Genomic DNA, 15295 nt, shown 5'->3' on the forward strand with positions numbered 1-15295 from the left:
TTTTTGTACACTTCACATCAGCTGCATGCAATGCTCACAAGCCCACGCTTTGTGATAACCCAAGCACGACGAACGGGTTATGAGATCCTGCTTTCAGGACCTGACTTGACGGTACTGAGATGCACTACCATAAACCCGGCCACAAGAATGGTATTGCCAACAGAAGGTGAGCCCCATGATTGTCTCAAGGAGACGGACACCTTCATGAAAGTCAGGGATGATTTATTCAATCACCCTATTCCGTCCGACCTGACCTTGTTCGTTGATGGCTCATGTGTCAGGGGCGAGACAGGGAACAAGGCTGGGTATGGAATCGTCCAACTTAATCCTGATGGCTCCTTCACCAAACTACTATCAGTGAGTCTGGACCAGCCTTGTTCTGCCCAATTAGCTGAGATTAAAGCACTGACAGCAGCCTGTAAATTAGCAGCTAACAAAAGGGCAACAATCTACACAGATAGTGGATATGGCAATGGAGTGTGCCATATCAACGCCAGTATCTGGAAGCAAAGAGGGTTTGTGCGTACTGATGGCACCCCTGTGGCACATGGACAAGCAGTGATCGAACTAATACAGGCTATACAACTTCCAACCTCGTTAGCCATAGTTAAATGTGCAGCGCATCAAAACAACACCTCACCCATTGCGGTAGGCAACAATTTGGCAGACGAGGCAGCCAAAGAAGCGACAGGCCAGGTAGTGCAGGGACCAATCTCTGTATGAAGAAGATTGTGCACCTATAACAAACCTAGCATCATTGATAGAAGCACAAAACAAGGTCTCGGAAGCAGAAAAAAGCCTGTGGGTTCAAAGGGGAGCTGTTCGAACTTCACACCCCCATCTGGGGTTGTGGCGGGGTTTCCGCGGGCATTTTGTCTTGCCACTATCTCTGCTGCCTATTGCTATTAAAAAGATGCATGAACCTGATCATTGTTCTAGGGCCCAAGTTATCAGAAAGCTGCAAGCTGTGTGGTGGTCGCCATACATGACACCGATGGTTGATAGAGAACTTGCCATGTGTCCTCACTGTCCAAAGTACAATGTCCACAAAATGTTTACCCAGCCTTTGGCTCACATTACCATGCCAGATGGTCCTTTTCGACATCTGGTTATGGATTATGTGGACATGATTGACCGGGTACAAGGTAAAAGATACATGCTGGTTGTTGTTTGCAGGTTCAGTTGGTGGATCGAGGCCTGCCCCACATCCAAGGTTGATCACAAGGCTGCAGCAAAATTTCTGTGTAGAGAGTTGTTTCCCAGGTTTGGCATGCCAGACACCATCTCATCTGATAATGGTCCACATTTTGTTTCACAGGTGATACAGGAAATGTTCAAAATCCTGGGTATCAAGCAGAAGTATGGATGTGTTTATCACCCACAGTCTCAGGGGTCTGTGGAGCGAGCCAATGGTGTCTTGAAAACCAAAATAGCTAAAATCATGGCTGATTGCAATGGCAAACTAACATGGGTAGACGCACTTCCCCTGGCATTGATGGCAATGCGCTCCCAAACTAATCGACTAACCCATCTAACCACTCATGAGATGCTTACAGGGCGTCCTATGCCTCTCCCACAAACTAGAGGACTACGTGCATTAACTCAAATCCACAGACTTGTGTTCCAACAGGTGAAAGAAGCCCACGGCAAAGACGAGACACACATTCCCCTTGATGTTTGCGACGTCCAAATTGGTGACCTGGTGTTCATACGGGTGTTTAGGCGACAGTGGAACGAACCACGTAGGGAGGGACCCTTTAAGGTTGTGCTCACTACTCCCACTGCTTTGAAGAATGAAGGTAAGCCCTTCTGGTTCCACAAGAATCACTGCACCCGCTATAGGCCACCAGACCCACCTGGACACTTTCCAGAACCGTCGGGGTCTGAGCATGCTGAAAGGGCGCACAGCCTCTCTCAGGACACCAGTTCCAGTCCGTCACCGACCTCCTCAAGTTCTGAATCACTGTCACCACATGGTCAGAGGAGGTCAGCCCGTTTGTCAGCCCGTCGGCACAGACTGCAATCCAGCGACTCAGAGCATTCACATGCTGCTGAGACGCCTGACAGGCCCAGTGACCCTCCTACTGACGCAGGTGTTCCTGCAAGTCAGGTGGTGCCTCAAGACGGCCCACCAGCACCTGAAGAGCACCATTCGCAACACACACAAGGTTCTGATGGCGGTGTGGCACGTTCATCAGATGGCCCGTCACATGCATGCCCATCGCCACTTTCACCGCAAGAGGAAGTACCAGGCCCGTCTGACCCGCAAACTTTCACATATACGCCCACGCCGGGGCGGGACTGGTTTACCTCTGATTCAGATTAGCTGCATGATGGTGTTAACCCTTTATGGGTTAACAACGGGGGAAATTATAGTAACCACCACTGCTAATCCTCACACAGTCACCCCGCGACACACATTAGACACATGCGCTTTGGCAATGACCACATTAGCCACTAACAGAGGGATAATAGATAGTGATAATGGGGAAATGCAGCAAGAAAGCAGGAAAAACGAGACTGCATTGCCTTGTGAGAGTAACGCCACTATGTTGCCACACCTACCGGCCAACTGGACGGGCAAATGTGCTCCAATAATGTTAACAGGACGTTTATCCTTAATTACACAAGAATCAAATGAAACTGAAATACAACTTAGGAGCAAACAAAGTGCTCCTGACTCCAACCCAGATAAGGACTGGGATGTTTGGAAAGCATGGGATTGGAGAGCATCCAATGAAGTTTATATTACCTGGGATCAGGTCCCCTTGGGTGTTCCTGATGATAACACTGCTATAGGAGAAGCCTGGATAGAGTCTGGGAGGGGATTAGGCTCAGCTCTGTTTGTAGGAACTGTAGCAAACGCCCAATACATAGCTAGAAACAGTCGGTGGGTCTATCTCCTTTGGTTTAATCAGCAAAGATTTATGAATTTTACTGTAAAAGGGGTGGCGCTAGTGCGGGAACAATTACATGCAACATCATTAATGACCTTACAAAATAGATTTGTGATAGAAACACGCATGGCAGAGGATCAGGGAATTTGTGATGTAATTGGGGAAGAATGTTGCACCTTGATTCCAATGCACACAGGCGCCAACGGTAGTTTGACAGGAGTCCTGAAAGAAATGAAGCGGCTGCGAGATGAACATGTGAAAAATTCCAATTGGAATACGCAAATTGCAAGCTTTTGGGACTGGCTAGGTAAATTAGGATGGCTAAAATACCTAAAAATGGCTGGAATAGTACTGGCCGGAATTGTGTTGGTGGTGCTGCTGGTGATCTTCTGTGTCATACCTTTGCTCCGTCTCCTAATATCACGTCTTTTTGCTAGCATAACTGGACAATTCCCTGTAGTGTTGATGCAAAATCACCCAGACGTAGATGAACGCATAGGGCTGTATGAAATGTAGGAAAATAGGTCCCCACTGCTCCCCACAAGGTACATGTTGTAAATACTCACATACATGTTGTCATCGTCATATATACAAAGGAAGGCAAGTCTCTCGTATACATGTTATACTTATATAACCACTAAAACCTACCATGTCTCCATCACAGACTGTTGGAAATGGCGGAAGCTTTCTTTACCCGACCACATGTGGCCGTGGATGATTGGTTTGGTCACAGTTCTAGCAGAGGGGACTACACACACACACCCGTAGGAACACACCCACCCCTAGCTGCCAACCCATTTGTTCCAAATAGGCACCTTGGTGACTCCCAGCAGGACGAAAGGCACTTCGACCCGCAGTCAGGGGGGCCTGAGTGGAGCCAGTCCCAGACACCACCAAGGGGGAATCCAGTGAGACCAGCAACAGATCTGCCCGACATCCAGTGGCCACCAGCTTTCCGCAGACCTCCGTCCAACCCGCAAAGTCCAGACGATCCAGAGGATCGAGGGCATCCTTCGGAGATCCACATCAACCAACCAGCAGTTGCGATCCAACCGATGGCAAGACCTCCGTCTGTCAGACCGACCTATCTTCAAGTCGGCCCGGGTGATAGGGCCCATATCTCAGCATTCCTGACCCGGCCTTTCGATCAGTGCATACAACTCAGTGATCTTCGGGGTAAGATTGGGACCATGACAAAAACAGTCTACTCTGCGCTGCGAGCAGGTCTCACCCCTATGGCCCGCAAACAGATCAAGAAAGTCAGAAGCTCCGCTCATAGAGGCAAGTACAAACAGAACCTAACTCGGGCAAGAGCGGAGCAAGAGCGACTGACTCAGCAATTGGTCCTTGCCCAACAGACAGCCAACACTCTGCAAAGGCAGATGGATCGGACCCAGGCTGACTATGATCGGGCTCAGCTAACCCTAACTCAACTGCGACAAGCCAATGCCTCTCTTCTCACATTTTGTCAAAACAGACTGCGGCGACAAACCACTGCAGTCAATGGAATGGAAACCATACTGAGAAGGGGGGTGGGGGAACCCACCTTACCGCAGGAAGGACCGGCTGGAGGATTAAGACAATAGAAATGGGACTATCAGAAAGAGGATGTACAACATATTATGATGGATTAAAGGGATGAAAGTAATTAAGACAAAGATAGTAAGTACGGATATATAATTAGTGCTTGTTTATGGATAATGATTAATATTTGTAAATTAGTGACCTTGCTATGTAGGAATGGTTCAATGATGTATTCACGAGTGCATATGCACCGTGAATAAGTATATTGCTGCATAGCACTATGTTGTTTTGCTCTATAGCAATATACATGCTGAAGTAGCGAGGCCTGTGTCATAGGCACAGGCCTGATGAGTGACTTTAAATTGGTACAATTTAAGCATTGTCCTAGTGGCAATGAAGTTAGTGAAAACAATAATCAAAAATCTTTCTATAAAAAAAATAAAAAAAGTTTCAGAGGATTAACTCTCATACGTGTGCCAAGGGTTCGCCCTTAGAACAAACCAAAGGTAACTAGCAGCGTGAGCAGAAATGGACATGATTTGGTGTGTGCTGTTGCAACTATCATTATTTCACAAGTATATTTACCCTGCATGTTCACGTGTGATTTTTATGGTACGTTTAGTTTAGTGTTGACATGTTGTACTGCTGACTTTGGCACCTGGAGAGGGCTTTACCTCTCACAATCTACATGTGAGAGGATGTTTCCCTGGCCATGTCTGCAAGGTTCAGCTAGGAGCCCGTCAGGGACGATCACGAGAGCCATCTGGATGGCTTCAGTCACACATGTAGAGCGGGAAGCTTCAGTCATACATGCAGAGCGGGAAGCTTCAGTCATACATGTAGAGCGGGAAGCTTCAGTCATACATGCAGAGCGGGAAGCTTCAGTCATACATGCAGAGCGGGAAGCTTCAGTCATACATGCAGAGCGGGAAGCTTCAGTCATACATGTAGAGTGGGAAGCTTCAGTCATACATGTAGAGCGGGAAGCTTCAGTCATACACGCAGAGCGGGAAGCTTCAGTCATACACGTAGAGCGGGAAGCTTCAGTCATACATGCAGAGCGGGAAGCTTCAGTCATACACGCAGAGCGGGAAGCTTCAGTCATACATGTAGAGCGGGAAGCTTCAGTCATACATGCAGAGCGGGAAGCTTCAGTCATACATGCAGAGCGGGAAGCTTCAGTCATACATGTAGAGCGGGAAGCTTCAGTCATACATGCAGAGCGGGAAGCTTCAGTCATACATGCAGAGCGGGAAGCTTCAGTCATACATGCAGAGCGGGAAGCTTCAGTCATACATGTAGAGCGGGAAGCTTCAGTCATACATGCAGAGCGGGAAGCTTCAGTCATACATGCAGAGCGGGAAGCTTCAGTCATATATGCAGAGCGGGAAGCTTCAGTCATACATGTAGAGCGGGAAGCTTCAGTCATACATGCAGAGCGGGAAGCTTCAGTCATACATGTAGAGCGGGAAGCTTCAGTCATACATGCAGAGCGGGAAGCTTCAGTCATACATGCAGAGCGGGAAGCTTCAGTCATACATGCAGAGCGGGAAGCTTCAGTCATACATGTAGAGCGGGAAGCTTCAGTCATACATGCAGAGCGGGAAGCTTCAGTCATACATGCAGAGCGGGAAGCTTCAGTCATACATGCAGAGCGGGAAGCTTCAGTCATACACGCAGAGTGGGAAGCTTCAGTCATACATGTAGAGTGGGAAGCTTCAGTCATACATGTAGTATACCAAGCATATAGATTTACTCTGTCCTTGTTGTGCTTCTTGCACCTGTAAACCATAGCACTGCAAACGCAGCACGAGGTATACAATTCAATAAGATGGACAAATATAACACAACCGTATCTTTTTAGAAAGACATGGAGCTACACCGTGACAAAATGATTGACTTTTTAAAACCCTGAGGACAGGACCTGACACCTGGGATAGGCTCTAACCGCCCACGCCACCCCACCCGCGCCCCATCTAATAAGAGCAGCAGTGACCGGTGTGTGGCAGTAGGGGGCAGTGTTGGACCGGGCTGTGCCTGCTCTGCTGGATATAAAGAAGAAAAAGAAGAAGACGAGACGAAGAAGAAGAAGAAGATCATCAGCTGCTGGTCAACTGACGTCACCTCCTTTATCCGCTGCCCTGTGCTAACGCTTGTTGTGAGAGCCGCGCTTCTGCTTCATGTCAGGGAATATTGATCCGTTTGAGCTGAAGAAGGCGTCAGAGATGAGCTGCAGCGGCGGCCTCAGTGCGGCTGCTCCGTCTGACAGCTTCTAGCTCTGCTGGACGCTCACACAGCTCATCAGTTCAGGCTTGGCATGAATTAACTCCTTTAGCTCTGCTGGTAAGTACGGGGGGAAGTGAAATGTGAAGAGCTTCGATGGGAATGGCGGTTGTTAGACACGTCTGTGGATGTTTGGTTCCAGAGAAGTGCTGAAACCGTCCGACGCGATGCAGCAGGCGGAGAACGGCGGAGAGGAGGAGGCCACGGTGGATGTCCAGTTTACCGATTTACCCAACGCGCTGATCGCCTGTAAAGTACCCGAGGATTTGTTCGAGGGCGTCCTGAAGGTTGGTTCCCATGGCCGGGTCCTTGGTTGGGGGTGTTTGACTCAGCATTGCTGCCCAAACACACTTTATCAAAGACATGTTTTACACCACCAGGTGGAGTTGGGCTTCAGAATAACAGCACAGTGGTTCTGATGGAGCTGACACCAACCTCACACACTTCCTGTCTGCTTAATCATTCTGAGCTCAATCCGAGTGGCTAAAATAATCATCACCCTTATATTTTTAGCAGTGCTGAGATCAAGGTTGTTTTATTCAGAGATTTGAGTGAAATCCGAGTGTTTCTTCCCCTCCTCTGTGAGCAGAACTCTGCTTCCATCCACACTCAGCTCCATTCCTGCTTCTCGTCCTCAGAACCAAGCTGCTGATCCTCAGTCAGATCAACCAGCAGGGCGCTGCTTTGTCTTCCTGCTGTTGAAGTGCTTCAGTAACTCTGCAGATCTTCTCTTCTTGGTTAACTTCACTCGCCCTGAGTCCAAACAACAGATGATGATGAGCTCTTCTCACTCTGCTGTGCCAGCATTTGGTTTTTGTCTCCACTCTCTGCTCTCTGATCTTGGATATTGTTGCTTATGTCAGGAACAGCTGTGATTGGCTCTTGCAGGCACATGGTCAACAGGGAGCGCTTGATTGACTTTTTCTTCGTGTTGCATTGAAGGAGCATTTTAAATCTCGGGCGTTCATCTCCGTAGGAGGTCCCAGTGGATTATATCCAGCTGGTTTGCTGCCAGTGTTGCATCACACAGTCCCCAGAGACATAAAACATGTGCATTTGTTCTCTTGATTGTTGCCTTGAGGCAGATTTATCTTCTGACGGGACAAAGTACTATCTGAAGCTTTTGTTGCAGCTTATTTTAGCCACAGTATGATGTCTGAGTTTCACTCCTGAAGCTTCCAGTGAGCACATGCTGGAGAAAATAACTCGGTCCTCTCTTTAGTCCCATTAGTTAGTTCATTTAAAGATGCTTGTATTTAGACTGTATAGCTGCTTTCAACAATTAACACCAGAATCAGCTTTAATGCTCAGGTAACCTGGCTCCGTCAGTAGGTGTTTATAGACCATTTACATGCTACGCAACAAAGTAATGAGCTTCTGAATGGAATATTAGTGGAAGTAATGAGTCATTGGAAGGTGATGCTGGGGCACTGCAGCATAGCTGAATAAAGTCTGGTAATTTAGCTCATTTGCTCTGTTAGAGACTCCTCTCTTCACAGCTAAAGACAGACATGCCTTTGTTCCATTAAGGTTCCTGTTGCTGAGGCGTCTGTGTCAGCCTTCAGGACGGTGGATTAGGATTTCTAAATATTCAGGAGTTGTTGTCTCCTGTTGAGGAGCAGTACTAAAAGTCGCTGCTGAAAAGTGCAGCTCATCTATTTATTGCTGACCCTGTGGGTCATGTGATTGCCAAAGTCTAAGCTGCTGTAAAGAGTCAGAGTGGAGGAGGTTCCTTCCACTTACCTCTACACAGGCAGAGTGCAAACTCCCCGATGCCCGAACCTCACTTGCAGTGATCATTTGAAAAGATTGTTGAGGAGTCAGCTGGACCCACTTCAGTTTGCCTGTAGGTCAGACAGAGGGCTGCAGGATCCACAGAAACTCCTCTGCTTTGAACAGTACTCATCCTCATTCTACTTTTCTGAGAATGTTTGGACTGTTAACATGTAAGAACAGAAAGTGTGCAGCATGGAGAGGTCAGCAGAAAAGGTCCTGGCAGAGCCACACCACCCACTGCATGGAGCGTTGCCATCCAGATCCTTTCTGCCAAGATGCAGGATGTAGGAGAAGTGCTCTGTGATCACTGAGGGCAGCTGGATGAGATCTGCTTCAGGTTCTGGAACATGGCAGGATGTCTTCCACAGCACTGGGACTTTGTCCTGACAGCTGAGGTTGAAGAGATGCTGCAGACCCCCACATAGCTGCTCTGCACAGGTCTTCAGGACCCTGACATAGTCTGGACCGGCAGCCTTGTTCTGGTTCAGTTTGTCCAGCTGCCGCTTCATCTGACTGCTGGAGGCAGAAAGACTGGAGGAGGTGTCATTGTGTTCTGATGCTGTGATAAGATCCATGAATGAAGCGGACCTTATAGAGGTGTGACAGAGATGTGGAGGTGCAGGTGGAGGTGCAGGTGGAGGTGCAGGTGGAGGTGCAGGTGGAGGTGCAGGTGCAGGTGCAGGTGGAGGTGCAGGTGGAGGTGGAGGTGCAGGTGGAGGTGCAGGTGGAGGTGCAGGTGCAGGTGCAGGTGGAGGTGCAGGTGGAGGTGCAGGTGGAGGTGCAGGTGGAGGTGCAGGTGGAGGTGCAGGTGGAGGTGCAGGTGGAGGTGCAGGTGGAGGTGCAGGTGCAGGTGGGCACAGGTACAGCGTGAGCTGTGCGCTGCTGGAGGCAGGAGAGCAGCCTGCTGACTGTTGATCTGAGCTGAAGCTACTGAATGCTGCTGTGTGCTACTTGTGTGCTTGGCCCATATCATCCACTGTGTTCTGATAGTCAGCAGCTGACGACTAACACGTTAGGGGTGTTGTGTGCACATTTCCTGTGGACGTGTTTGGCTGGCTTCCTTATGAGGGAATGGAAACATGGGAAGATGAAACAAAAGCATAAGGAAGGAAAAAGTGCCGGGCTGGTTCACACACACACACACACACACACACACACACACACACACACACACTCGCAGAGAAATGTTCTACATCAGACGTTCCACACACGCATTTTCCATAGAATCCACTAATAATGTCGCTGTGCCTTCACACTGTGCTCGGCTGCTCATCTCTGTATGGTGTAATCATTCATGATGGCCACATTCCAAACTGACAGCTGTCTGGCAGAGATCACTTGGTGCTGCTAAGTGTGACTTCTTTCTGGACTTTAGAGCATTTATTTGGAATCTCTAGGAGCTCAAAAAACTAAAAAAGGAAACCAACAGATTGCACTGAAACTTCTTTCTGATCCAATCCCCGTCCTGAGCTGCACGAGGCGACTGTGGAGAGAAAAACTCCCTTTAACAGGAAGAAACCTCCATCAGAACCAGAACCAGGAAGGGTCCATCTGCCTGGACCAGCTGGGGCTGAGAGGACAGGAAAGAGGGGACAACAAGCAGCGTAACACCAGGCCAGAGACACCTGCTGAGAGAGAGAAACACAAGTTAATGACAGCAATGATGTCATCTGTACATGGAGGGAGGAGAGGTGCATCATGGGAGCTCCCCCAGCAGGCTGGGCCTATAGCAGCAGAACTATGGGATGTTTCAGGCTCACCTGAGCCATCCCTAACTATAAGCTTTATCAGAAAGGAAAGTGTTGCAGTCTAACTGTCTGGAGTTGGTATAAAAATTCACATTTGTTGTCTGTAAAATGTGGGCATTAAAACATGCCCCCCCCCCACCACCAGTGATTGTGTTTTTCCACCTGCCAGCTGCACACACCTCACTCACTTCCAGCTGTCTATTAATAGCCCATAAAAACATGTTATCAGAGCGCATACTTTCCACGAGGACCTCCTCCCACTCTTGCTTTATATCCCTTCATGTGTCAGCTCTGCATTCCTCCAACAACTCGTGTCTTTCCAGTCTTCTGTGCAGTTTCCGCTCTCAGCTGCTGGCCTGGTTTCTCTGACTGACATGTCGCCTCAGTCCGGTCTGTATGAATCAGGGCGAGAAAGGCTCAGTCTCACATTTTCCATTCAACAAAGGATTTCTTTTTAAGAGCAGCACAGAGCAGACGAGTGAGGTCATTATTTTCCAGTACCTCTCCCTGCTGCGCACACACACATTGTCCTTGTTTCTGTGCGATTAGTCAGCGCTGGTAGGTATGTCAGAGGAGAGAAAAGGAGAGGAGGAGAGAAAAAGCAGCGCCCCGCCCCCCGGCACAGCCGATTGGCTGCAGTGGACCAGCAGATGAATGACATGGGGAAGGGATTGTGGGTAATGCGTCATCAGCTGACAGGAGCTCATTTAAGTGGCTGTGGACAGAGAGAGAGAGAGAGCTGACTGACATTTTCAGCTCTCCACACCCAAATCTCTGGAAAATTCCTTCAGTTTGCAGAGCCGCCTCGACAGGAAGCAGCTGCACTGGACGTCGGATTATTTCTGTCAGGCTCAGATGTTGTAACCTTGACATGTGTGTTGGGGGGGGGGTGTGACCCTTAGTATGGTGGATCTCATCCCTGAGAGGACAAAGGAGGAGGTCCGGTGCTGGAAATAAACCTGACCTGTTTCCACGTTGGAAGCATCTGTGACTCTCTGCTTGACTGTCACCCTGGGGAAGGCAACGATCCTCCGACCCCCCCGACTCCCTCCTCCCTCTTCATCCCCATCTTCACCCTTATTGTCCTTGCCACCATTGAAGTCCATCCCCGGCTCTCGTCGGGCCCTGACCTCCCTTATCAGGTGGAAGAGATTTCAGCTGCCTGGATTGCCAGTCATGCATATCAAGACCACCAAGTGCAACCGCTTCTGTCTGGTTGCCTCGGTGACCAACCAGGAAGTATTCTACTGTCCTCAGGCACAGGTAAGGCAGTGAGATGTCTTTAAGTAGATGGTTGTAGTCCAGCTCACTCCAGACTTTGTTTCAGATTTATTTCTTGTATTGTTGCAGCTTATGTGTCTGCACGCCGCCTTCAGGTGTTGGAACACCACCTTATGTCTGATTGGTCCAGAATTCATCCTTCAGTGTGTCTGGTTGGCTGAAGCGCACTCAGAGTCGTTGACTGTCGAGTTTGTTTCTGCTGCAGTCACATAAAATCTGCCGCTGTTGACTCAGCTGTGCTGAGACCATTAAATGTCAAAAGCTAACATAAAAGAGCCGCAGCCAGCTACTGTTAATCACACCAGCAACCAACAGATTCTCAGCCACGCTTTTTAAAAGTCATGCTTTCAAAAGCACTGCGGTTTTCCATCCTGCTGTCCTGCACACTGCATTTTCTGATGACTCGTCATGAAGGCCGGTGCGGTGTGTCATGTGACTCGTGTCAGCTGCCACTTGGAATAGGAAGCTTTGTGATGCTGACCACACAGATGTGGTGATGTTCCCAGTCAGGATACTACAGGCTGTAGAAGTAGCTCTCTGACTACAAAGAGCCTAAACTTACTGTAATGTCCTGACATTTCCTTCCTGACGAGTACGGAGACAATGCCAGTAGGCCACCACTAGTTTGTCAGAAGGTGCCACGGTGGCATTTAAAAGGATCTTCAAGGAAAGACGTTACTTTGAACTTGGGTGTGGATGTACACTACTTAAAGACTTCCTGTACACACATCATACACTCCAGTACGGTCATGGCTCATCATTTAGTCTCACTGTGATAAAACCAGCATCGCAGTGTGGATGCAGCTCGTAGCTGAGCATGGAAACGTGTTTTTAATGACTGCATGACATCAGCTGCTCTGACACTGTGTTCATTTTTCAGCAGCATTCTGTTTTTCTGTGGAATGCTGAATCACAGCAAATGTCATCTCCAACACTTCAAAGTATGCAGTGTATGAAAAGTTGTTTCCTTTGGGTCCTTATGGCAGCACCAAGGGGCCCCAAAGGCAAAACAAAACTGTAACTATTACTGAACTATAAGACGGTACACTACAAAAAGACAGTGATAAAATGTTAGTGTTGGATCAGGAAAAGTCTCATTCAAGGGATTCTAACCATATTCAGTGTCATAATGAATTAAAGTTTAAAAAGTTGCTGAGAGAGAGAAACACAAGTTAATGACAGCAATGATGTCATCTGTACATGGAGGGAGGAGAGGTGCATCATGGGAGCTCCCCCAGCAGGCTGGGCCTATAGCAGCAGAACTATGGGATGTTTCAGGCTCACCTGAGCCATCCCTAACTATAAGCTTTATCAGAAAGGAAAGTTTCAGCCTGATCTTAAAGGTAGAAAATATCTTACAATGAGATCTTTAAGATATGATGGAGCTCGGTCATTAAGAGCTTTATATGTGAGGAGAAGAATCTTAAATTCTATTCTGAATTTAACAGGGAGCCAATGAAGAGAAGCTAAAACTGGAGAAACATGATCTCTCCTGTTAGTTCTCATCAGAACTCTGGCTGCAGCATTTTGGATCAGCTGGAGGCTTTTCAGAGAATATGTGGGACAGCCCAATAATAAGGAATTACAGGAGTCCAATCCTGAAGTAACAAATGCATGAACTAGTTTCTCTGCATCACCCTGAGACAGGATGTTCCTGATTTTAGCAATATTACGAAGGTGAAAGAAGGCAGTCCTAGAAACCAGTTTTATATGTGCGTCAAATGATAAATTCTGGCCAAAAATAACTCCAAGGTTCCTCAATGTAGAACTAGAAGCCAAGGAAATACCATCTAGAGTAACTATATAACTAGACAATTTCTCCCTGAAGCGCTCAGGTCCAAAGAGAACAACTTCAGTTTTGTCTGAATTTAAAAGCAGACAGTTCTGAGTGATCCAGGTCTTTATGTCTTTAAGACAGGCTTGTAGTCTGACCAACCTGTTGGTTTCATCTGGTTTCATAGATAAGTACAGCTGAGTATCATCAGCATAACAATGGTAATTTATGCCATGCTGTCTAATAATGTTACCTAATGGCAGCATCCATTCCACATGCCATGTGACCACCTCTGCCTCGCATTGTTAAGTATCTTTAGATGAGGAGTGAAAGGAGAGCTGAAGGGAACGAATCGAGAGGAAAGGGTTAATGTTTCCCCTCCTACCCCTACTCTGCGTCCTTCATCCTCCCATCTCCCTCTTTATTTCCAGGCCAGCTTTGAGTCCCTGTTCCGTTCCTTTGACCCACAAGTGCAGTTCCAGTACTTTAAGTCCTTCCGGCGGGTCAGGATCAGCTTCAGTGATGCTCTGGCTGCGGCTGAGGCGAGACTCAGACTGCACAAGACTGACTTCAATGGCAGAGAGATGAGACTCTACTTTGCTCAGGTAATGTCACGTTTCCCTCCGCTGAGCAGGGTCCAGGCCCTCTGCCTTCCTGTTTGATGTTCACTGTTTGCTCACAGGTTGCGGTCCATATATGGAGCCCAAAAGGGTGTCCTGTTTCATGTTAAACAGCAGCAGCAGCAGTCTGCTTTGGGTACACCACAACAAAGCACATTGTTTTTTTAGCAGAGAATTGATTCAGAGTGCTTCACATGGAACAGAGAAGCATTCAAACCAAATCTGCACTTATAAAAAAGTTTCAGTTGATGAACAGAGCAACAGGAAGCTGCTGCAGGAAATAAGCTCTTTGAGTGCACCGTCACCTCTGCTGTGGAGCGCAGCACACTGTGCACAGCTGTCTGCAAATGCTAGCTGCCTGACTTGGTTCTGAAGATTTCTACTTCTGACCTTTGTGTGGTGACTGAGGCCAGCAGGAGGTTTACAGCCCATTGCAGTTGAGCACGTAGAGAGTGAGGATCCGGCAGTTAAGCTAAACAAACTGAGATGATGTTGTGTTGGAACAGCAGCAGCTGCATCACTCTGTGCTGCGACCATCACAAGCAACACCACAAACTTCCTGAATCAGCCGCCTTCCCTTCTTCACTGAACAAGTTCACCAAAGACTGGTTCATTTCTACATTTTCCACAATCTGCTGATGTTATTGACTTGATCAAATGTATTTAGTGTGCGAGAAACTCAACCTCTCACTTCTGTCCTGCAGTCCGTCCACATAGGGAGTCCTCGACTGGAGCCCCCCAAGCCAGAGAAGCAGTTCCTCATCTCCCCCCCTGCGTCTCCTCCAGTTGGCTGGGAGCAGTCTCAGGACGCGACACCAGTCATCAACTACGACCTGCTGTGTGCCATCTCCAAACTAGGACCAGGTACATCCTACAGCAGAAGCCCTGGTTTGTCTGTCAGAGGCTCAGCAGGAGCTGGGCTCCAGGTCGGGTTTATTCACTGCCCAGTTAAAGCAACAGCGCTGACCAAAGTGCTGTACAGTAGAACCACTGTCAAATCCAGCCTACCAGCTCAGTAATAACTAAGAACAATAGTAATCTGAATAAAACATAACCCAGCAGGAAAAGACCAAATAAAGGCACAACTTGGAATATAATCATCTGAAAGGATGTCAGACTGGAGCCGAAATGCCAAGAACAAGAGATGAATGACTGAGTTGAACGGATGTGGAGAGGTGAATTGTTCCACCATCACCTCACTGCTGTCACTTAGTTTTTGGGATTTCTCCGAGCATCTGGTTGGTTGACCTCGGGTCTGGATGTCACTTTGTCAGCTCAGGAGAGGCTGCGGTGGATCATTGCTGTTCACTTCGATCACAGCTGATAAGAACACAGAGCATGAGTCTTTGGCTGGTGCACGATTAAAGGAAGCTGCCTCTTTTCAACTTGAGA

General features: G+C 48.1%; 1 protein-coding gene across 3 annotated transcripts in view; it reads left to right on the forward strand.

Annotated features, from left to right (window-relative positions):
- rcan1b (regulator of calcineurin 1b) overlaps window positions 1–15295 on the forward strand; it is a 386410-nt gene that overhangs the window by 368867 nt on the left and 2248 nt on the right. The window contains exons 2-5 of one of the 3 annotated variants that reach the window (XM_072379292.1): window positions 6670–6764; window positions 6847–6991; window positions 13715–13888; window positions 14608–14767. In XM_072379292.1, the coding sequence (XP_072235393.1) occupies window positions 6872–6991; window positions 13715–13888; window positions 14608–14767 (454 nt within the window). In that variant the 5' untranslated portion in view covers window positions 6670–6764; window positions 6847–6871. Of the gene's footprint in view, window positions 1–6523; window positions 6765–6846; window positions 6992–10920; window positions 11492–13714; window positions 13889–14607; window positions 14768–15295 lie in introns of those variants that run through there. The other 2 variants (XM_072379291.1, XM_072379293.1) reach the window with 2 other exon arrangements.

The sequence above is a fragment of the Leuresthes tenuis genome, unplaced genomic scaffold (assembly GCF_036924035.1).
Source record: "Leuresthes tenuis unplaced genomic scaffold, fLeuTen1.0.hap1 SCAF_1, whole genome shotgun sequence".
In the NCBI taxonomy this organism is placed as follows: Eukaryota; Metazoa; Chordata; class Actinopteri; order Atheriniformes; family Atherinopsidae; genus Leuresthes; species Leuresthes tenuis.